At 37.2% G+C, this 24,411-nt stretch overlaps 3 protein-coding genes and 1 long non-coding RNA gene across 4 annotated transcripts; all 4 read left to right on the top strand.

Annotated features, from left to right (window-relative positions):
- The first annotated feature begins 58 nt into the window (after nucleotides 1-58).
- On the top strand, nucleotides 59-2,083 carry LOC114177914 (probable pectinesterase/pectinesterase inhibitor 20). Its single transcript, XM_028063517.1, has 2 exons — nucleotides 59-1,116; nucleotides 1,205-2,083. The coding sequence occupies exons 1-2, from the start codon at nucleotides 120-122 to the stop codon at nucleotides 1,894-1,896; spliced, it is 1,689 nt and encodes a 562-aa protein (XP_027919318.1). The 5' UTR covers nucleotides 59-119; the 3' UTR covers nucleotides 1,897-2,083.
- A 2,964-nt stretch (nucleotides 2,084-5,047) lies between these two features.
- LOC114191047 (pectinesterase-like) lies at nucleotides 5,048-6,803 on the top strand. Its single transcript, XM_028080202.1, has 2 exons — nucleotides 5,048-6,023; nucleotides 6,115-6,803. The coding sequence occupies exons 1-2, from the start codon at nucleotides 5,048-5,050 to the stop codon at nucleotides 6,801-6,803; spliced, it is 1,665 nt and encodes a 554-aa protein (XP_027936003.1).
- Nucleotides 6,804-8,402: 1,599 nt separating this feature from the next.
- LOC114169491 lies at nucleotides 8,403-10,006 on the top strand. The gene is made up of 3 exons (XR_003600945.1): nucleotides 8,403-8,510; nucleotides 8,629-8,700; nucleotides 9,883-10,006. It is a non-coding gene; the product is annotated as an uncharacterized LOC114169491 (long non-coding RNA).
- Nucleotides 10,007-22,298: 12,292 nt separating this feature from the next.
- Nucleotides 22,299-24,372, top strand: LOC114193774 (probable pectinesterase/pectinesterase inhibitor 41). The gene is made up of 2 exons (XM_028083709.1): nucleotides 22,299-23,336; nucleotides 23,484-24,372. Exons 1-2 carry the CDS (start codon nucleotides 22,340-22,342, stop codon nucleotides 24,170-24,172), a joined length of 1,686 nt encoding a protein of 561 aa, XP_027939510.1. The 5' UTR covers nucleotides 22,299-22,339; the 3' UTR covers nucleotides 24,173-24,372.
- Nucleotides 24,373-24,411: the final 39 nt, after the last annotated feature.

Raw genomic sequence — 24,411 nt, 5'->3', positions numbered from 1 at the left:
TATAATATCAAGTTGGTCTTCGTCTTGGCCTATATATAATGGCTCCCAACAACGTAAATTTCATTCCCATACATTCTTATAGCTGCAAGCTCCTCAAGTTTCCTTCTTTCAATAACCCAATGGCTTTTAAGAACCTGTCCTTTCTTACGCTCTGTGTTTCTCTTGTGTTATCCTCCTTGTCACCGATTTCCATAGCTTCTAATAATAAACGTGATGTTGTTCCCCCAGAAACTTTGTGCAAATCCACCGTACATCCTTCCTACTGCAAAACCCTGCTTGCTAATCAAAACGGCACAATCTTTGACTATGGTCGAATTTCTGTCCGAAAGTCCTTGTCCCAGTCCCGCAAATTCTTAAACCTAGTAAACTCATTCCTCCAAGACAGATCCTCTTTGTCTCTTCCCACAACTCGCGCCCTTGAAGACTGTCAATTCCTCGCTGAACAAAACTTCGAATACTTATCAAACGCACTCGACAATGTCGATAAAGCTAGCGATGATCTTCCCACCACTGAAGCTGAAGACCAGCAAACCATGCTTAGTGCCACTTTGACAAACCAAGAAACGTGTTTAGAAAGCTTACAGAGCACAGCTTCCGATGAAAGAGTGAAGAGTGAACTTCTCTCATCACTCTCTGATGACACGAAGCTTCACAGTGTTTCCCTTGACCTGTTCATCAAGGGTTGGGTGCCTGAGAAGAAAATCTCAACATCGTGGCAACCCAATGGGAGACACTTGGAGTTCCACAACGGTCGTTTACCATTGAGGATGTCTAACCGTGTACGTGCCATCTATGATTCTGCTAGAGGTCACGGCAGAAAACTGCTTCAAGATAGCAGCGAGAGTGTACTGGTCAGCGATATTGTGGTTGTTAGTCAGGACGGAAACGGGACCTTCACTACCATCAACGATGCTATAGCAGCTGCGCCAAATAACACAGCTGCTTCTGCTGGTTACTTTTTAATTTTAGTCACTGCAGGTGTGTACCAGGAGTATGTCTCCATACCCAAAAACAAGAAGTACTTGATGATGATCGGAGATGGGATCAATCAAACGATTATCACCGGTGATCACAACGTTGTCGATAACTTCACAACATTCAACTCAGCAACATTTGGTATGTCTTCCTAGCGTTGTCGTTTTAACTTTTGTATTGAATTTTTGAAAAGAAAAATATTTAACATGAAATTTGGTGCGACTTGTAGCTGTGGTAGCACAAGGGTTTGTAGCTGTTAACATGACATTCCGAAACACTGCTGGGCCAAGCAAGAACCAAGCGGTTGCAGTGAGAAACGGAGCTGATTTGTCAACTTTTTACAGCTGCAGCTTCGAGGGGTATCAAGACACCTTGTACACGCATTCCCTTAGACAGTTTTACCGTGAATGTGACATCTACGGTACCGTTGACTTCATATTCGGAAATGCTGCGGTTGTTTTCCAAACATGTAACATGTATCCACGGCTTCCCTTGAGTGGTCAATTCAACGCCATCACTGCACAAGGCAGAACAGACCCAAATCAAAACACAGGCACTTCTATTCAGAACGCAACTATAAAAGCTGCTGCTGATTTGGCTCCCGCAGTTGGTAGCGTGCAAACATATCTTGGGAGGCCATGGAAAGAGTACTCAAGAACAGTTTATATGCAGAGTTTCATGGATAGTTTGATAAATCCTGCTGGGTGGCATCTATGGAGTGGGGATTTTGCCCTAACCACCTTATACTATGCAGAGTACAATAACACAGGACCTGGTTCAAGCACCCAAAACCGTGTAACGTGGTCTGGTTATCATGTTATCAATGCTACTGATGCGGCTAACTTTACTGTGTCTAACTTCTTGGGCGGGGATAGTTGGCTTCCTCAAACTGGCGTTCCATACAGTAGTGGATTGATATAATCAAACATTCAAGTTGCGAGCTAGTTACGTGTAATAAGAGCAAAGTTGCTTAACAGTTTTTGTAATCCGATGCAAAATTGTTTCTCTGTTGTATTTATAAATAACTAAAATGTACTCCAATGTAAGGTTGTGATTGATTCCTTGTTATTTACGAAAATTAATAAACATATTTTTACTGACGGATATATATTAATTATTGTCTTGAAAAAATCACTTTAATAGTTGTAATTAGATGTTAAGTTGATTTTTGTGAATTTCATTGTAGTTTCATTAGATGTATATTGTTATTAATGATTTATTTAACTATTATTTAAAAAGTATATACTTGTGTTATAAGTTTTACTTTGATTAATGATAAAGTCAATTTAAAATACATATATAAATAAGTGCAAGTCTTATTTTTAAATTAATTTTGTAGGTTATAAAATTGAATTAGACTTAAAAATTCATTCCTTAATCAATTTTAACAAAGAAGTGTATTTTAACAAGTGTAATTTTTTGTTTTCATAATTTCAAAATTTTACTATTTATATCAGGTTAACACGCAGTAAAAAGAATTTTCAACTAAGTACTTATTTAACTTTTAATTTGCTGATCTAATAAGGCTTAAAAATGTCCCAAAAAATATACAATGTTTTCAATATCACTAATAGAGTAAAAATAAAACAAAAAGCTTAAATTGAATATTTTTAAAATAGAGAGTAAAAAAAATTATTAGTAATACTTAACTAAGTATTGTATGTAGAAACTATTGGGAACCACGATAATTCTGTATTATTTTATAAATTTTGATGCTGATAAAAAAAAATTATAAATTTTGATGTTAGAGAAATGTACTGTCAGTTTTAAGAACGTATATTTTGATTAAGCGTCTTTGAACCTTGTTTCACCATTCTTAGATAAGTATTATGACGCTGCTTAGAGTGATAATATGAACGATATCTTAATCACTTAAAAAGAAAAGTTGATATCTTAAGTGATTATTGATTTTTGTGAAGAAAATTCCATAATCTGAAAGATATATATTTGAAGGACTGTGAAATATTAATAAGTTCAGAGTAGATATTTTGGGTTGGTTTTTGTTGGAAAAATCTCAAAAAAGAAAACAAAATCGAAAGCAAAATCAAGATCAAATGTTCTCTAAAAAAATAATATGTAAAATAATAAAATGCATAAAATAAGGAAGGAAAAAACTAATAAACACTAAAATTTATAATATGGAAAAATCTCAGTAGCACACAACTTTGTCTAATAAGAACTTCCACTAATAATAATTAATAGGTACACCACAATTTTTCTTAGAGAATCTAAAGATCAATAGAGAACTATTTTTTTGAGCAATAAGGTGAATAACAAACCCAATGGGTACTCTAAATAAATAATAGGGTGAACCCCAATATATAAGAAGAGGGAGGAATAAAACATTTTCTCAAATGTAGCTTTTCTGTATAGATTTGCATATGATAAACTGGTTGATTTTTTCTTCTTTTTCATTCTCTCTGATGACTTCTTTCTTTTCTCATCAGAGTGTACTCATAACTTTTGTCTCTTTATTTCTCACTCATTTTGCTTTCATAACAAACTTGATGTAAGGATTGCATATTTAAATTACAATAATGGGTCACAAACTAATAAAATAAAATATCTATTTTATTTTTCTTAGTTAGATGAGTGTGGATCCAATAAATTGTTGACCTACCTAACAGTTTTATACCAACTATTTTGGACGTAACTTTATACTTATATTTTTTTTAATTATTTAAAAAAAAATCTATATATTGATTGGAATTGTCTAAATATATCCTTATTAAATATATTCTTAGTTTACTTTCCTTTTGGCCTATGAGACAAACATTTAAGTAAATCTCATAATAAACAATGGTTTTAGATTATTATGTTAGATAAGTTAAATCAACGCTAAACTCAAATAGATATTAAAATAAAATTAGCATATGAATTAGCTAAATTATTTTAAATATTCTAAACTCAGTATTAATTTAATGTGGATGTTATTGACTCTTAATCAAAAGCTTATATGTAGAACATATTGTTCATAAATTTAAAATCTTTAACTTTTTTTTATGTATATGTGACGGGGTTTAATCGATTTTTGATCGATGATATCGTTGTCGATAAATTCACACGAGTTACTAACACTATGTTTACGGCGCTTATTTACTGTTTAAACACATGGACATGCCAATGGGGTTTGTGTTTGCTTTTAGGTGATTATAGATTATTTCAGGGAACAGATTTGCAGGATAAGTAACTATTTGCATCTTCGCATATATATATATATATATATATATATATATATATATATATATATATTTTCCTCTGTATCTTTTCACATTCATTTATTTACTTTTCCTTATATCATCTCCCAAAAGCAAAATAATTAGGTCCAGGGGTTGGTTTGGTGGACACAGGTCAGAAAATAAACAAAAAAAAAAAAACGATAATACAAAGAGATGTTGATTATCACGTTATATATTAAGCATACATGGCTCTGTCGCATGCGGAAATTATCTGACCACATACATTCCTGAGAATCTCTCAAATATTATTCTATTTGCAACATTCTACGAGATCACCAAAAACATTGACTTTCCGTGGGATATTTCGGCGCAACACAATGTTGTCTGATATTCATCAAACAATCCACTTTAGTTTAGTTATTCTTATGTTTTGCGTTCCCGTGTCTTGTGATTGCTGGGAACCAACCCCACCATTCACAACCTTAAAATCATATCCAATTCCTTATGTGATAAGTCCGTTACCAAACAAATCTTCCTACCAATTTAAAGAAATACACATAACATTCTTATGAATGTTTGCATACATGCATGATGCTTCAAACCTAATGAATGTTCGTCCTAAATTCTTAATCAAAACATTTCTGATATACATACAGTTTGATTTAGAGCTGTTGACTATGTTAGTGGTCGCCACATCAACACAAAGTAGGTAACGAAAATTCCTTAAAGTTGACTTCCTTTATGCCATGCATTCATCACCACATTAACCCTCATAATTTTAATCACACAAATTCGTCACCCAGCCCTATATAAGAACCCAACTATCTGTGCATTCATCACATCTTCAAGCTACAAACAACTCTTATTTGTTATTCTTCCATCCAAATACACCAATGGCTATGGCTTTTAACAGCTTTTACGCTCTCACACTCTTCGTTTCCCTTCTGCTATCCTTCTTCACCTCGATTTCCATAGCTGATAATAGCCATGCAGTTGTTCCACCAGAAACCCTATGCCACTCGACCTTGGACCCTTCTTACTGCAAATTTGTTCTTGCTAATCAAAATGGCAGCATATATGAGTATTGCCAAATTTCTGTTCGAAAATCCCTGTCCCAGTCTCGTAAGTTCTTGAACACGATGTACTCATATCTTCAAAATCCCTCCTCTCTCTCCCAACCCACAATCCTCGCTCTTGAAGATTGCCAAATACTTTCTGAACTAAACTTTGAATACTTATCGACGACACTTGACACTGTTGATAAAGCTAAGGATGTTCTTCCCACCTCTCAAACAGACGATGTTCACACATTGCTTAGTGCTGTTTTGACAAATCAGCAAACTTGTTTAGACGGTCTTCAAACCTCGGCTTCAGATCCAAGAGTGAAGAATGGTCTTTTTTCCCAACTCTTGGATGATATGAAGCTTAACAGTGTCTCACTTTATTTGTTCACCAAGGCTTGGGTTCCTGAGAACAGAATATGGCAACCCCATGGAGCCATCCAGAATGATGGTATGTCGAACAAAGTTCGCGCCATTTATGATTCTGCGAAAGGTCAGGGGAGAAAACTACTACAAACATCGGATGACAGTGAAAGCGTTTTGGTGAGTGACATTGTGGTGGTTAGTAAAGATGGAACTGGAAACTTTACCACCATAAACGATGCCATAGCTGCAGCACCAAATAACACAGCTGTTACCGATGGCTACTTCATTATTGTTATCAGTGAGGGTATATATCAAGAGTATGTATCCATAGCCAAAAACAAGAAGTTCTTGATGTTAATTGGAAATGGAATCAATCGGACAATTATAACTGGCGATCACAACGTTGTGGATGGCTCTACAACATTCAACTCAGCCACATTTGGTAAGCATAATAACATCCTAAATAAACATGTTAACATTTCATCGAAATCACCCTCTAACATGTTAATTAACTTGTTGGTGACTTTTTTCAGCTGTGGTAGGACAAGGATTCGTAGCTGTGAACATAACATTCCGCAACACTGCTGGGCCAAGCAAGCACCAAGCAGTTGCAGTAAGAAATGGAGCAGATATGTCCACCTTCTATAGCTGTAGTTTCGAAGGGTACCAAGACACTTTATACACTCATTCTCTGAGACAGTTTTATCGAGAATGTGACATATATGGCACAGTTGACTTCATATTTGGAAATGCAGCTGTTGTTTTGCAAAACTGCAACATGTATCCTCGCCTTCCATTGAGTGGACAATTCAATGCCATCACTGCACAAGGTCGAACTGATCCAAACCAAAACACAGGCATTTCCATACAAAATGCCACCATAAAAGCTGCACAGGATTTGGCTCCAAAGGTTGGAACTGTGGAAACATACCTTGGAAGGCCATGGAAGGAGTACTCAAGAACTGTTTATATACGGTCTTTCATGGATAGTTTGATAGCTCCTGCTGGTTGGCATGAATGGAATGGGAGTTTCGCACTCAGCACATTGTACTACGCAGAATATGATAACATGGGTCCTGGTTCAAACACTGCAAACCGAGTTAATTGGTCTGGGTTTCATGTTATTGATGCCACTGATGCAGCCAATTTTACTGTCTCTAGCTTCTTGGATGGGGATGATTGGGTGCCTCGAACCAGCATTCCGTACCAGACATCTTTGTAATTGTAATTGCAAACTTTACTTGGATTCATATACTTGTCATAGACCATGTTGAATGTTCTGTTCCATTTCGATTTAGCCACATTAATGTGGTAATGAATGAATCAATGAATCATCTAATCTTTCACTTTGATTTGGATTGTCTTGTTTTTCTTGTCTATATCAACTTATTTTATTTGTTTGATATTTTCACTTCATATCTTATTCATCAAATTGTTGCCCTTATTAAAAGTTATTATTATTAAAAAAAATAAACATAAGAAATAACTAAAATGATCCATTAAATATGTAGGTTTTATTTATCGAGTTACTTAAATCATAAAGGGTACTAAATTAAGCTCACTGCAAAAAGTAGTTTATATAATGTATTTCAATGTATAAATCAACATTATATAAATCATTTACCGCAATGTTTAACAGTGTTTAGACTTTTTTATAAATATATGTTTCAAAATTAAGTTTTTCAGAAATAATATTTTTGTCAAAAGACAAATACTAAATGGTTGACATGACATCGTAAAAGGAAAAGAAAAAAGGATGAAAAGAAGGACCCCATTTTTGTGTGGTGCAAATTGAAGAACAATTGCTTCTTGTGCATAAAAAATCACACTTAAAGTTTATCTTTTGGAATGATTAATTTGTATTATACTTTTGATTCACCAGTCCAAGATATTAAAAAAAATGTCAGATTGCTGCAAAAGGAAAGTAAGGGGTGCAGAAAGCAACTTCTGAATTGAAACCATTGTAGACCGTGTTTCGACTATTGGGCCTTCCGAATTGGGTTTATTGAGATTAGTGTTTGTTCACGACTTCGTCTTGCTCGGTTCGTCCCATTTTTAGATTTTACGGCCTAATATTCTTGTTTATATATGGGTTAAATATGTTTTTGGTCCCTCACGTTTAAGTAAATTTTGAAATTAATTCCTCTTCAAAACTTGATACCAATTTAGTCCTTCATCTTTAAAAATGTGTGAATTTAGTCCTTTTTATCAAATTTTTTAAGTTTATTTGACATTTTAAATGTATTTTAAGATAATATTTAAGTTAACATTGAAGCAAAAATGTGTCAAATGTTGTAAACAATTCAAATATTATCATGAAATGCGCTTAAAACGTCAGATAAACTTAACAAAATTTGGTAAGAATGACTAAATTCATACATTTCTAAAGATGAAGGACTAAATTGATATCAAGTTTCGAAAAATGACTAATTCCAAAATTCACCGAAACTTGAGGGAGCAAAAACATATTTAACCCTTTATATATTGACACAACAAGTGTCCATAAAGAATTTGGATGTCAATGTTGATAGATATGAGTGTGTGAAGCTATGAATTTTTAATAGCTTTATATATTTTTATATAGCTATAAATAGTTTTCTTATATTTTTCTATCATAAAATTTGAAGGAAAGAGAAAGGTCGGAGCTTATTCAAAATAGAAAAAAAGTCTGAAATTCATATAATTTTCGTAATAAAACGTAGATTTTGTAAGCCTTTTTTTTCAGTGTTAAGAAGTTGTGGGCTGGTCCCTTCGTAGGCCCAAGGACAGCCCTTCAGTAGGACCCTATACCCTTCCAACTCTCTCATTCTTCACCCTTCTGTTTTCCAGAGCTGCCCTCTTCCCCAAACCCTCTATCCTTCAGCAAGGCTCTGCTAGGGCACAGTCCTCTTCCATCCTGAGGTAGCAAAGATCGACCCTATACTTCCTGGTAAGTCGAACTCTTGAGCATTTGGTCTACTTTCTTCCCCTTTTCCCGCTGTTTGAGCATGTTGGTCAGTTAGGGTTCCGTTTATTTACCCCGTTCTGTGTTGATTTCCATGTTTCAGCTCACTGCTCTAGCCCTTGGAGCTGAAATACTTCTTAGTTGTGGGTCTATTTCGTTTTAGCATCTAAGCAAGGTAAGGGAAGCTAGGTTCTTTTCGCGTTTTTGAAATATGTGGTTTGTTTTCGTTTATGTTTTATGCTTAAATGATTGGAAAATGTTAGTTTTGGTATATTTCTGAGTTAGGGGTTCAAATATTCATGAAACTGTGATGTCTGACGTCTTTTTTCGTATTCTGATGCGTCGCACAGTCGCTGGGCGAGTTCCTTGACTCGTTGGGCGACTGGGTATTTTTCTGATATGCGCAGTTTTAGTAAAATTGAATTTTCTGACTCATTAACCGTTGGATTGAGCTCAAATTTTGACATTTGGTTCACAACATGCTATTTTATGGTTTGACCGGTTGGATCGTCAATTAGATATCTATAGCTTGAGAAATGTGTCACGCATTACTGCAATGATTTTGGTTTTATGATAATAAATTTTCTTTGGAATTTTGGTGTAAGAGTTATGGTTGTGGGTTATGCTTGATTGTATGGAATTGCAGGTACTTAAATTTTGGCACACGTTTATTTGGGATGAATACTATTTTGTGATATATGTATGTCTTGGTATGCATTTATAAAGTATGAGATGAATGATAGCATGAGTAATGTATGAAGTTGTGTTTGGATGGTTGATAATGAGCATGAGAAATAAATGTTGTGGTTGCAAGTGGTGGTTATGTGATATGAGCCATGAGGTTGGTGTGAAATAGGCGTAATTCCATGAGTCTCGTGGGGAGACTTTATGGTGGCGTGTAGTGTATATATTAAGATAAGGATTCAAGTAAGGATTGCATCCCGAAACTCTAAAGGGTCAGTGAGTCTCAAGTAGAGCAAACTGACCCAAGTGGTGAGAGTAGCGGGAGGCCCTAGTCTTTGGCAGGATAATGGCCTTAGACGTTTAAAGGCTAACCTTGTGTGTGGTAGGGTGAAACCCATTGGCAATGGCTCTGCAGAGCAGTAGAGGCCACCACAAGTGCAAGCGTCCAGTGAATCCGATCTTAATATATGTATCCGGATAATTGAGTCATAGTGTCCTGCTTGTTTGCTATAACATGACGTCCTGTGCCTGTTGTGTTGCATGTTAAGGAATGATTATGCACTTATTCTTTTACACTATGATAAGTTTCATGTTACACTAGCTTACCCTTGCACTTTGTATTGTTTCTGCTATGTTTTCTCTTTTGCGATGATCACCTTATTGGTGGGAGCAGATGGAAGGGATGTTCGGGATGGATCTGGGGGCAACAGCGGTGCAGTCTAGATTTTTACCTTGGAGCCCTTAGGATTAGTTTCATGGCCATGAGGCCTTTTGTATTAACTGCCTTGAGGACAACCTTTTTGCAAGACTGTTAAACTTTTAAATTGTGTTTTCTTATGGCATGGTTGTATGCCTAAGTTTCCTTTTAAGAAATTCCGGATGACTGTAACAGTTACCTTTCTACGTTTATGTTCATCTGAGTGCTTCTCATTATTATAATTGTGTGATGCTTTATTTAGTAGTGTAATCTATTAAAATGGGACGTCATACTTTTATGGTATCAGAGCCTTCGTTCCTAAGTGTCTGTGGGCTATGTGTTTGCTTAGCTTTCGTTGTGTCTTTCTTGTCACGTTTAGATAAGTTTCCAGTCTAACCCAGTTTCTAATGGTGCTTTCTATGTGTCCAGTGATATGGCACCCCCGCGTATCGCTCCTACTCCACCCCCTCAGGGCGACGGACAAGATCTGGCCAGGGCGATCGAGGCCATGGCTGCGGCTTTGACTCAGCAAAGCAATGCCATGATGCAACAGCATGAGGCGGCGATGCAGCGCCAGGAAGCCTCTCTCGAGCAGCAGAACTTCATGATGCAGCAGATGGAAGCTGCTAGGCAGGCTGCAGAGGATGCTCAGAGGCAGCACGTGGATGCTCTCCGTCAGTTAGGGGAGAATGATGCTGGTGCTCAGATGTATGGTCCTCATCCCCAACCTCCACCCCCTGAATGGAGTTTGGAAGACTTTTTGAAGCACCAACCTGCCAAGTTTGATGGCAAGAAGAGTCCCGATCAGGCGGACCAATGGATGAAAGATATGGAGCGCATCTTTGATGCCAAGAGGTGCCCCGATGAGAGCAGACTGGCTTTCACTGTCTACATGCTCACTGGAGAGGCTGAGCATTGGTGGGCTAGCATGAAGCTGGTGATGGAAGAGAAGCATGAGGATATCACATGGGAAGCCTTCAAGAGGAGGTTTCTTTCAGAGTACTTCCCTGATAGTAGAGATGGCAAATAAATCCGTGCCCGTGGGTATCACCCGAACCCGTCCCCGTTTTGACGGGGAATCCCCGCTTTGACTGGGTATGGGTATGGGTATGGATAATACCCGAAATTTTCAACTGGGGATGGGGATGGGGATGGAGATATATATATACCCGCCCAAATACCCGTCCCCGCTTAAATTACTAAACTATTTATAATTTATTAAATAATCTAAAAAATATATATAAATAAATAATATATTTACACATAAAATATAATATAATATAATATAATATAATATAATATAATATAGTATATATACATATAAATAAAATATACTTTTATATATATATATATATATATATATATATATTTACACATATACATGTAATATAATATAATATAATATAATATAATATAATATAATATATATATAATATATATACATAATAATATAATATAATATATATAATATATACGTATAAAACAAATTAATCATTTAACTAGTGAGATCTTTTATAAACAAATTTATAACATGACAAATTTATAAAAATTTAAAAGAAATATATATATATATATATATATATATATATATATATATATATATATATATATATATATATATATAAAAGCATAAAATATCTACGCATATACATATAATATATATACATAATAATATAATATATATTATTATATTTATATTATTATATAATATAATATAATATATACTTAAAATAAATATATATCTATAAAATATATATATATATATCTATAACTATATATAAAGGGGATTCCCTCTTTTGTGTCCACATTTCATAATTCCAATTTTACCCTTTACAATTTAATTATTTATTAAATTTTTAAAAATTAACGGTTACTTTTACAAGTTTTTATAAAATTATTTATTTATCTCCTTTTTCTTTTTTCTCATACTATTCATCAACAGTTATTTTTTTCATATTTTCTCCATACATTTCACTTTAATTTTTATAAATATACTTTTATTTTGTTCATTAACTTAATAACATTACAATATCATTAATTGTAAATATAATTCGAAAAATGCGTACACGCAGGCGCGATAGCGCCTGTGTTTACACTAGTATATATATATAAACATAAGATATCCACACATATAATATATATACATAGTAATAATAATATAATATATAATATAATATAATATATATAAATAATTATATATATATATAAACATAAGATATCCATACATATAATATATATATACATAGTAATATAATATATAATATAATATAATATATATATATATATATATATATATATATATATATATAACATATTTCTCATTCTCTTTGTTTTTTGTTATACACTTTGTTTACTCTCTCAATTGTCTGGTTTGTTTTTCAAGATTTAATTTTGAAGGTAATTTTTCTTCTTCTTATTACATAATTTTTACTCTTTGTACATGGTTATGTTCAAATAGGTGTTCCTCAATTTCATTCTATGAAATAATTTTTAGGTTACACATTTGATTATCTTTATTTATTTATTTATTTTCATGAAAATGTTTGACTCTTATTTTGTAGCTCTTCTTTTTGTTACTTTGGTTATACACTTTTTTACTCTCTTTTAATTGTTTGGCTTGTTCTTTAAGGTTTAAGCAGATCTTCAAGGTACTTTTCCTTTTATCATAATCTTAATTATACATTTTTTTCCGTTATGTTATGTTCAAATGGATATTCTCAAATTTGGGTCACACATTTAATTATCTTTACTCCTTTATGATAATTTTATTTATTATTTATTTTTTGTTTCATGATAATGTTTAATTATTTACTATAGAGGCTTTGATGTGTACAAGAAGTTGGATATGGAACTCAAACCATCTAGGTAAGTTACTCAAATTTATTAATATTTTTTGTTAGTATTTTTTGTGAATTCTCATCTAATATTCTACATTTGGTGTTTGTAGGTGTTAAAAAATTAAAAGGAAAAGATGTTCTCATGAGTGAAAATGAATCTGATGAAGAAGGTACATTATATTCTAGTAATTAAAATTTTCAATTTCAATTATTATATCATATCTAATTTTTCATTTTTTTTCTATGTGTAGGTGGATCGAATGCAAATGAAACCACTGATCATTTGTAAAATTAATAAATATTTTGGTTATTATAAAATTTTAGTAATGTGTAATTTTTTAGCTTTTATATAATTATTTGAATTTTATTTAGTTGTTATTTGATACTTTAATTTGAGATTTATACTATTATAATATTTTTCTTAATATTTGACATCATGAAAATCAAAAAGAGTATGTTATTTTAATATTGAATATTTTGATAGTATCATGATTCCGTTGGTGTGATTTTTAAATTTTTTTATAAAAAATATTTAATTGATATATGGAACAATAAAAAAATGGGTATGGGTATGGGTATAAGAAAATACCCATTACCCGGTGGGGATGGGGATGGGTCAAAAGTTGTATACCCGTTGGGTTTGGGGATGGGGATGGGGATGAATTTTTATTATGGGGATGGGGATGGGATCATGATACTCGTACCCGCCCCGCCCCGTTGCCATCCCTACCTGATAGCGTGAGGTACGCTAAGGAGGTAGAGTTCCTCCAGCTGACGCAGGGGAACAAGTCAGTAGCTGAGTACGCCGAGAGGTTCAAGCATCTGGGGCGTTTTTACACCATGCCGCTCGATGAGGAGTGGCGTTGCAGGAAGTTTGAGAATGGTCTCAGAGGAGACATCCGCTGATGGTAGCTCCACTGTCCATCAAGGACTTTGCGGCCTTGGTGGAAAAGGCCAGGGTCATGGAGCGAATGAAGGTAGAGGTGGAAGCTCAGCAGCAGCCACAGCAGAGAGTTAGTGGACCATCTGGGTCCAGGCCGAGTTGAAGAGAAGAGGAAGCCTTATGCTAGGCCTCATCCACAGCCACAGGGGTCTAGAGGTTTTCTTCCCCGCCCAGCAGGATCCAGTGCCATCATTGCGGAGGACCGCATGGAAGAATTTCTGCCCGCAGCTATCAGGTTTCCGCAGGTGCAACCATTGTGGCAGAGAGGGCCACTTTGGTAGGGATTGTCCCACTCTGAGGAGGACAGTAGCACGACCTTCACCACACACTCCGAGTCAGAGTTCAGGCCAGACTCAGCAGAGAGGAGGAGGCAGCAGGCCTCAGGCTACAGGCAGGGTTTTGCGATGACCGGGTCAGAGGCAGCAGGTTCAGGTAACCTTGTTATTGGTTGTTGTGTGATATCTGGCAAGTCTTGTTGTGTGCTTTTTGATTCTGGAGCGACACACTCTTTTGTGTCAGAGTCTTGTGTGCGGGAGTTGGGTCTGCCGGTGTGTGAGCTACAGTTTGATCTCGTGGTATCTACTCCGGCATCTGGGTTGGTTAGGACTTCTTCGTGTGTGCTAGATGTCCAGTTGAGGTAGAGGGACGCGTATACAAAGTCAATCTTATATGCCTCCCTCTGCAAGGGCTAGATGTGATCTTGGGAATGGATTGGCTCTCTGCCAATCCATGTTCTCATAGACTGTCGGAGAAGAAGCTGTTGTTCTCCAACTCAGAGGAGCCTGAGTTGTTGTCTTTCCATGGGGTTATGAAGGAAATTCAGAGCGGCCGCAGTGTTATATGGTCTTTGCCAGGATAGAAGTTGAGAAGGAGGAGAGGATCACCGTGATACCAGTGGTCAGGGACTTTGAGGATGTGTTCCCCAAGAGGTACCGGGTTTGCCCCCAGGAGAGAAGTTGAGTTCTCCATAGACTTGGTACCAGGAGCCGGTCCTGTATCGATAGCTCCTTACCGCATGGCCCCAGCAGAGTTGGTAGAGTTAAAGAAGCAGATAGAGGAATTGCTTGAGAAACAGTTTATACGGCCGAGTGCTTCGCCGTGGGGAGCGCCTGTTTTGCTTGTGAAGAAGAAGGACGGTGGCTCAAGGTTGTGTGTGGATTATAGGCAGCTGAACAAGCTGACTATCAAGAATAAGTACCCCTTGCCAGAATAGATGATTTGATGGATCAGCTACATGGGGCGTCGTGTTCTCCAAGATTGATCTCCGGTCAGGTTATCATCAGATTTTGGTGAAGGCAGAAGATGTTGAGAAGACTGCTTTCAGATCCAGATATGGGCACTACGAGTATGTTGTCATGCCATTCGGTGTGACTAATGCTCCAGCTTTGTTCATGGATTACATGAACCGGATCTTCCGTCCGTTTTAGATAAGTTTGTCGTGGTCTTCATAGACGACATTCTCATCTACTCCAGGACGCAGAGGAACATGCCGAGCATCTGAGGATAGTGCTTAGCATCTTGAGGGAGAAACAACTGTTTGCCAAGTTGTCAAAGTGCGACTTCTGGATGAGAGAGGTGCAGTTCTTGGGGCACGTGATATCAGCTCAGGGTATAGCTGTGGATCCAGCTAAGGTAGAGGCCGTGATACAGTGGGAGTGTCCCAAGTCAGTGACTGAGATTCGGAGCTTCGTGGGTTTAGCTGGCTACTACAGGAGATTTATAGAGGGGTTCTCCAAGATAGTGGCACCCTTGACACAGCTAACCAGGAAAGATCAACCGTTTGCATGGACTGATAGATGTGAAGAGAGCTTCAGGGAGCTTAAGCAGAGGCTGACGAGTGCTCCAGTGTTGGTAATCCCAGATGTGAGTAAACCCTTTGAGGTTTACTGTGATGCCTCTCATCAGGGCCTTGGGTGTGTCTTGATGCAAGAGAGGAAGGTGGTGGCTTATGCTTCAAGGCAGTTGAAGGTTCATGAGAAGAACTACCCCACTCATGACCTAGAGTTAGCAGCGGTGGTTTTTGCTTTGAAGATATGGAGGCACTACTTGTATGGTGCACAGTTCCGTGTGTTTAGTGACCACAAGAGTTTGAAGTATCTCTTCGATCAGAAAGAGTTAATATGAGGCAGAGGCGGTGGATAGAGTTTCTGAAGGACTACGACTTCGAGCTTCTCTATCATCCAGGGAAGGCGAATGTGGTGGCAGACGCATTGAGTAGGAAGACAGTGCATGTGGCACACTTGATGATAAAAGAGTTAGAGTTGCTTGAGAGCTTCAGAGACATGAAGCTACAGTTTGAGTTGGAGCCGGAATTCATTAGGTGTAGCACCTTGGTTATATCTAGTGACTTCTTGGGCTTAATCAGGGAGAGGCAAGCAAGGGATGTTAGTCTACAGAAGGTAAAAGAGTTACTGGGATCGGATCAGGCCAAGGAGTTTGCCTTGGGCAGTGATGGTGTGTTGAGGTTCAGAGGCAGGGTTTGTGTACCAGAGGATGTTGAGTTGAGGAAGTTGATCCTTGAGGAGGGACACAAGAGTCGTCTTAGTCTGCACCCTGGCATGACTAAGATGTACCAAGACCTCAAGGAGAACTTTTGGTGGCAGGGCATGAAAAAGGAAGTTGCACAGTTTGTATCGGCCTGTTTGACTTGTCAAAAGGCTAAGGTGGAGCATCAGAAACCCGGTGGAACGCTTCAACCCTAGATATTCCGGTGTGGAAGTGGGATAGCATAGCCATGGATTTTGTTACCCACTTGCCTCGCACCGTGAGAGGACATGATGCTATATGGGTAGTGGTGGATCGTTTGACGAAGAGTGCTCACTTTTTGGCAGTGAATCTCAGATGTCTATGACCAAGTTGGCCCAGCTTACATCCGAGAGATAGTGAGACTTCATGGAGTGCCTAGTAGCATAGTGTCTGACAGAGACCCCCGGTTCACTTCCAGGTTCTGGCAGGCACTGCAGGAGGCTATGGGTAGCAGGTTGAGGATGAGTTCTGCTTATCATCCTCAGACGGATGGCCAGTCAGAGAGGGTATTCAGTCCTTGGAGGACTTGTTGAGGACATGTATCTTGGACCACCTTGGCAGTTGGGATGAGTGTTACCGCTGGTGGAGTTCACCTACAACAACAGTTACCAAGCGAGTATAGGGATGGCGCCTTATGAGGCTTTGTATGGGAGGAGGTGTAGGACTCCCTTGTGTTGGTACCAGGACGGTGAGTCAGTTTTGGTTGGACCTGAGTTGTTGCAACAAACCACAGAGAAGGTGCAGTTAGTGAGAGACAGGTTGCAAGCATCTCAGAGTCGGCAGAAGGCATATGCAGACCGAAGAAGGAGACCCTTAGAGTTTGAGGCTGGGGAGCATGTGTTCTTGAGGGTGACCCGAACCACTGGTGTGGGGAGGGCTATCCGCTCAAGGAAGTTGTCACCTAAGTTTTGGGTCCGTATCAGATCTTGAGGAGGATAGGGCCCGTGGCTTATGAGGTTGCATTGCCACCCCAGTTGGCTAATCTACACCCAGTCTTTCATGTTTCACAGCTACGGAAGTATGTTTTGACCCATCACATGTGTTGGAGGCGGAGGATGTGCAAGTCAGGGAGAATCTCCAGGTAGTGGTACAGCCCGTGGCTATAGAGGATCGCCAAGTGAAGGAGCGCAAGGGAAGAGCCACTAGTCTTGTGAAGGTCATCTGGGACCGGAGGACAGGTGACGCAACTTGGGAGCTAGAGGAGGAGATGAGGAGTTCATACCCACATCTGTTCTGGTAAGTCTAATTTTTCGAGGACGAAAAATTTTTGTTGTTGGGGAGATATTGTAAGCCTTTTTTTCAGTGTTAAGAAGCTGTGGGCCTGGTCCCTTCGTAGGCCCAAGGGCAGCCCTTCAGTAGGACCCTATACCCTTCCAACTCTCTCATTCTTCACCCTTCTGTTTTCCAGAGCTGCCCTCTTCCCCAAACCCTCTATCCTTCAGCAAGGCTCTGCTAGGGCACAGTCCTCTTCCATCCTGAGGTAGCAAAGATCGACCCTATACTTCCTGGTAAGTCGAACTCTTGAGCATTTGGTCTACTTTCTTCCCCTTTTCCCGCTGTTTGAGCATGTTGGTCAGTTAGGGTTCCGTTTATTTACCCCGTTCTGTGCTGATTTCCATGTTTCAGCTCACTGCTCTAGCCCTTGGAGCTGAAATACTTCTTAGTTGCGGGTCTATTTCGTTTTAGCATCTAAGCAAGGTAAGGGAAGCTAGGTTCTTTTCGCGTTTTTGAAATATGTGGTTTGTTTTCGTTTATGTTTTATGCTTAAATGATTGGAAAATGTTAGTTTTGGCATATTTCTGAGTTAGGGGTTCAAATATTCATGAAACTGTGATGTCTGACGTCTTTTTTCGTATTCTGATGCGTCGCACAGTCGCTGGGCGAGTTCCTTGACTCGTTGGGCGACTGGGTATTTTTCTGATATGCGCAGTTTTAGTAAAATTGAATTTTCTGACTCATTAACCGTTGGATTGAGCTCAAATTTTGACATTTGGTTCACAACATGCTATTTTATGGTTTGACCGGTTGGATCGTCAATTAGATATTGTAGCTTGAGAAATGTGTCACGCATTACTGCAATGATTTTGGTTTTATGATAATAAATTTTCTTTGGAATTTTGGTGTAAGAGTTATGGTTGTGGGTTATGCTTGATTGTATGGAATTGCAGATACTTAAATTTTGGCACACGTTTATTTGGGATGAATACTATTTTGTGATATATGTATGTCTTGGTATGCATTTATAAAGTATGAGATGAATGATAGCATGAGTAATGTATGAAGTTGTGTTTGGATGGTTGATAATGAGCATGTGAAATAAATGTTGTGGTTGCAAGTGGTGGTTATGTGATATGAGCCATGAGGTTGGTGTGAAATAGGCGTAATTCCATGAGTCTCGTGGGGAGACTTTATGGTGGCGTGTAGTGTATATATTAAGATAAGGATTCAAGTAAAGATTGCATCCCGAAACTCTAAAGGGTCAGTGAGTCTCAAGTAGAGCAAACTGACCCAAGTGGTGAGAGTAGCGGGAGGCCCTAGTCTTTGGCAGGATAATGGCCTTAGACGTTTAAAGGCTAACCTTGTGTGTGGTAGGGTGAAACCCATTGGCAATGGCTCTGCAGAGCAGTAGAGGCCACCACAAGTGCAAGCGTCCAGTGAATCCGATCTTAATATATGTATCCGGATAATTGAGTCATAGTGTCCTGCTTGTTTGCTATAACATGACGTCCTGTGCCTGTTGTGTTGCATGTTAAGGAATGATTATGCACTTATTCTTTTACACTATGATAAGTTTCATGTTACACTAGCTTACCCTTGCACTTTGTATTGTTTCTGCTATGTTTTCTCTTTTGCGATGATCACCTTATTGGTGGGAGCAGATGGAAGGGATGTTCGGGATGGATCTGGGGGCAACAGCGGTGCAGTCTAGATTTTTACCTTGGAGCCCTTAGGATTAGTTTCATGGCCATGAGGCCTTTTGTATTAACTGCCTTGAGGACAACCTTTTTGCAAGACTGTTAAACTTTTAAATTGTGTTTTCTTATGGCATGGTTGTATGTCTAAGTTTCCTTTTAAGAAATTCCGGATGACTGTAACAGTTACCTTTCTACGTTTATGTTCATCTGAGTGCTTCTCATTATTATAATTGTGTGATGCTTTATTTAGTAGTGTAATCTATTAAAATGGGACGTCACAGATTTTCCACGTTTTAAAAAGACGACTATTCTATAAAAAGAAGACAAACTAAAATGAAACTTATAATTAAACTATCTAATGTTACATGTTTTATCATTCTACTTAAGTTACATTTTGTGTTTTTTAAATGTGTATCTTTTATACTCTTGATAATATATTACAAATTGTTATATAGTATGTTATTTTTTAATATAATATATATTTTTTTTAAAGTTAATTTTAATAATTGGTAGCTTCAGTGTAAATATAACGTGCTTCCTTTGACTTGGATTCGATTTTGATACAAACAACTTGCTCGAGTTTTTCAACTAGTGTACATAATAATCAATTTATAATGACTGATTTTGACTTTCGCAAATTCACAATTTTATAAAAGCACCAAACTTATCATAAATCAGAATAATTAGCATTTTGAGAATGTGCTGGAACTTCGCTGATACGGGTAGCGAGTTCTATCTAGATGAACATTTACACAACTTTTATTATTATTAAAAAATAAGAAGTATAAATACAAATTATTTTATATCATAATGAAATATAAGAGCATATTCAAGAGTAAATTATATAATTTTTAAAAATAATTAAATAAATAATAATCATGAGTTATAATTATTGATTGTTATGTGGATTGTTAGAAGTGTTAGTCCCAGAGGAAGTAAGAGAGGAGTTAAATTATTGAGATTCCGCGTTGCATTATTATTGATAAGGAAAAGGTTGGAGCAGGGGCAGGGTGTGTCTATTTTTTCAAAGGAGTTTTTTGTAGGATAATATATATATATAGTATAGTGAATCCTTAACGGTTCGACTTTGGAGTCTTCTTTTCTATTGATCCCAGCTTGCAAATTTGGCAGATATTGTTTACTCAGAAATTTCTGCAACGTGTGGGCCCTTCACCGCCATAAACATATATAAAAATGTCAAGAACAGAGTTTACGCGTTAACCATCAAGGTCAAAACTACACACTCTTCAGATCTAACTTCCTAACTTTCCAATCAACCAATCAAAATTTTGTGAATTGGTTTTAGGAAAATAATAATTTTTTTTTTACTTTCATATTTTATTTTTTGACATAATTTAATATAAATCATTGATTAAAATATTATTATTTTCTTTTTAAGAATTAATAACACACATTAGATCGAGAAAACAAAATATGAAAGTCAAGTCCTAAAATCATTTTCATTGATTTTATATCTCGTAAACGCAGGGCTTCCGACAAAAGTGTACTAGGAAAGCTACGTTGTAACTCTTAATATATTATCTCCATGTTTACTCAAACATTCAAACATGTATCGGTCCTCTTAATTTCTATACACATTTACTTAATCATGATTAGTGTTTGATGATTACTTATTCCAGTACATTAGTTTGCAGAATCAGCAGTTATGTTATGACTTTGTGTGTCTGTGTGTTGAATCAAATTCAAATTTGCCTTTTTCATGTTTCCATTATTCTTTTTTCCTGTCTGCCATCTTTTAATTTCAAACAGTTAGGCATCAATGGGTAGAACAACTCTTTTACCAAACGTTTTCTTTGGCCTTTCAGCCCTTAATTGTTTTTTGTTCCCAGTATCCGCTGGCTTCCACTTTTCAACACACAAAAAATACTGTGCTTTATTTTTCATGTCTTTTCAGTGTCACTCTAGATATAATTAATTACACATTTTTCATGTTATGGGATCTTCTTACTTTTTTTTTCTCCTGATAACGTCTTTTGTGATACATTTGCACACACACTATTCATGTAAAAGAAAAAAATTTACACTGATATAACTCAGTTGATTGAATACATTATGTTTTTATTTTCAATTTAAATGAAAATATATTATCCTCACTACATATATATATATATATATATATATATATATACCCATTTCTATGAATTCTAGAAGACAGCTGACGTTAAGAAGAATGTAAATATTTTTCTGTGAAATGAATCCTTTACTCCATTCTTCTTTTGATTGTTTAAGTGCTAATAGTTTGGCAAATGTCCACGTTGTTATTTTTTGTATTTTAATATTCATTCTCAAATGTGATTCTTTACAGAATTATATGCTTAGTGTGCGTTTATTTAATATCTATCCTTAAATGTGCGATATAACACTAGTATATTGTGAATCAATTAAAAATTATTTTAGGTGTGAAAGTGATTATTATTATTACAAAAGCTAATAATAGACTATTATTACTGCCTATTAAGTTATGAACATAAAAATATTTTCAGTGTATTTAAATTGATTTAGTTTAGTAAATATTCTTATCACAACACAATTTTCGCGGTTGGATCTAATAGTTATTTGGTTAACATATATTTTTAATATATTCTCCTTAGTGCGGTAAGATTTTGCATAAGATTTATGAGACATAGAACACAATAAATTATTTAACGAGAGATATAAAACACCCCATTTAATAAAAATATATTATAAAAAAGTGCTTTCCTTAATTATTTATGAATTACTCCATCATGCAGAAACCTTTATTCATCCCAGTGAATTGCATGTTACAAGTACCGTAACATTTATATTCATCTAAGTAGAACAGGACAAATGATTCGGTAGTGTCCCTAATTAATTAATTAATCACCACCTACTGCACATTTCATAAATACATAAATTTATTGAGAAAATCCTAGTGGCAAATCCCATAGTTACAATTTCCAAGATGCGTGTCCAGTGTAACTCGATTGACAAAGTCTTCCTTAGTTGACTTATGACTATTCCATTAATCTACTGCTACCAGTATTTAATTCTCTTTAATTCATAAGCCTGGTCAACCTTCACCTGCAGTAAAACATAAAAAAAAAAAAAAAAAACAATTAAACCCAGAATCCGAGGTCCCTGTCTCGTTAAAAAAGTTGGTCCTCTCCACCTATAAATTCATTGAGCCAAACCTAGTTTCCAAGTCACCAAAACAATATCTCACTACTACTATGGCTTCCAAGCTTTCTTATTCTCTCTCAATCTTTCTCTTTCTCTTACCTTTCTTTCACTCTGTAATAGTTTCCGCAGACACCGTTTCAAATCCTTCAACTCCTGTCTCCCCTGGAACCGCATGCCAATCCACCCCCGACCCATCTTACTGTAAATCCGTTCTCCCTCCCCAAAACGGCAACGTTTACGACTATGGCCGATTCTCCGTCAAAAAGTCACTATCGCAGGCTCGAAAGTTCTTGAGCCTCGTCGACAAATACCTCCAGCGTCGTTCTTCTCTTTCCGCCACCGCAATCCGTGCGCTGCAAGATTGCCGTACTCTCGGGGAACTCAACTTCGATTTCCTTTCGAGTTCCTTCCAAACCGTGAACAAGACAACGAGGTTTCTCCCCAGTTTTCAAGCCGACGACATCCAAACCTTACTCAGCGCCATTCTGACCAACCAGCAAACATGCCTGGACGGTCTCAAAGACACTGCATCCGCTTGGAGCGTCAGAAACGGTCTCACACTCCCTCTCTCCAACGACACCAAACTCTACAGTGTCTCGCTCGCTCTCTTCACCAAGGGTTGGGTTCCCAGATCCAAACTCAACACAATGCACCCTACCAAGAAACAACAAGGGTTCCGAAACGGGCGTTTGCCGCTTAAGATGTCCAGCACAACCCGTGCGATCTACGAGTCCGTGAGTAGGAGGAAGCTCCTTCAGGTCTCGGTGAGTCAGGGTGTTGTGGTGAGAGATATTGTGACGGTGAGCCAAGATGGAAGCGGGAACTTCACCACCATCAGTGATGCCATTGCTGCAGCTCCCAACAAATCTGTCTCCACCGATGGATACTTCCTTATCTACGTCACTGCTGGTGTGTATGACGAAATTGTGACCATCGATAAGAAGAAGACCTACTTGATGATGGTCGGCGATGGTATCAACAAGACAATTATCACCGGCAATCGTAGCGTCGTTGATGGCTGGACAACCTTCAGCTCCGCAACATTAGGTAATAATAATAATAATAAATCTTCAATTACTTACTCTGATGTGAGAAATTAGATATTATAAGAAAATTCATTTTAATATGCTTCTAATAATTATCCAAAGAGAATAATTTTCCAAATATCTGATAAATTTTTCACCAATGATGCAGCTGTGGTAGGGCAAGGATTCGTGGGTGTGAATATGACCATCCGCAACACCGCCGGAGCCGTGAAGCACCAAGCTGTGGCCGTTCGAAACGGAGCAGATTTGTCCACGTTTTACAGCTGCAGCTTCGAGGGGTATCAAGACACACTATACGTCCATTCACTGAGACAATTCTACAGCGAATGCGACATCTACGGCACCGTAGATTTCATATTCGGAAACGCTAAGGTTGTGTTCCAGAGTTGCAACATGTATCCTCGTCTCCCCATGCAGGGTCAATTCAACGCCATCACCGCACAAGGAAGAACAGATCCAAACCAAGACACTGGAATTTCTATCCACAACTGTAGCATTAGAGCAGCTGACGATTTGGCTTCTAGCAGCGGTGTTTCAACATATTTGGGAAGGCCGTGGAAGGAATATTCTAGAACTGTTTATATGCAAACTTTTATGGATGATTTGATCAACGGTGCAGGGTGGCGTGCATGGGACGGTGATTTTGCATTAAGCACTTTGTATTACGCAGAGTACAGCAACACTGGGCCAGGGTCTAATACCAGCAATAGAGTGACGTGGTCTGGTTATCACGTGATTAATGCCACTGATGCAGCTAATTTTACAGTGTCGAATTTTTTGCTTGGTGATGATTGGTTACCCCAGACAGGAGTGTCTTACACCGATAACCTCATATAGAACATCTACTGACTCACACATTCACTTTGTTCTTTTTCTTTTGCTATTTTTTGTATCCTTAAAAAAATAAGCTGGCCACTGCCTCTACTCTAATCTACTAATACCCTTGCAAAATGTTCAAATTTCAAAAGCTTATTGTTTCATTGAAAGTTACTGTGATTTAGAATTATAAACCAAATATTGTATTCATTTCTGTCCCATTCTCATTTATTTAGTACTTAATCAGATTGTGACTCTTT

The sequence above is a fragment of the Vigna unguiculata genome, chromosome 1 (assembly GCF_004118075.2).
Source record: "Vigna unguiculata cultivar IT97K-499-35 chromosome 1, ASM411807v1, whole genome shotgun sequence".
NCBI lineage: Eukaryota > Viridiplantae > Streptophyta > Magnoliopsida > Fabales > Fabaceae > Vigna > Vigna unguiculata.
This window is presented reverse-complemented; position numbering and strand designations above follow the sequence as displayed.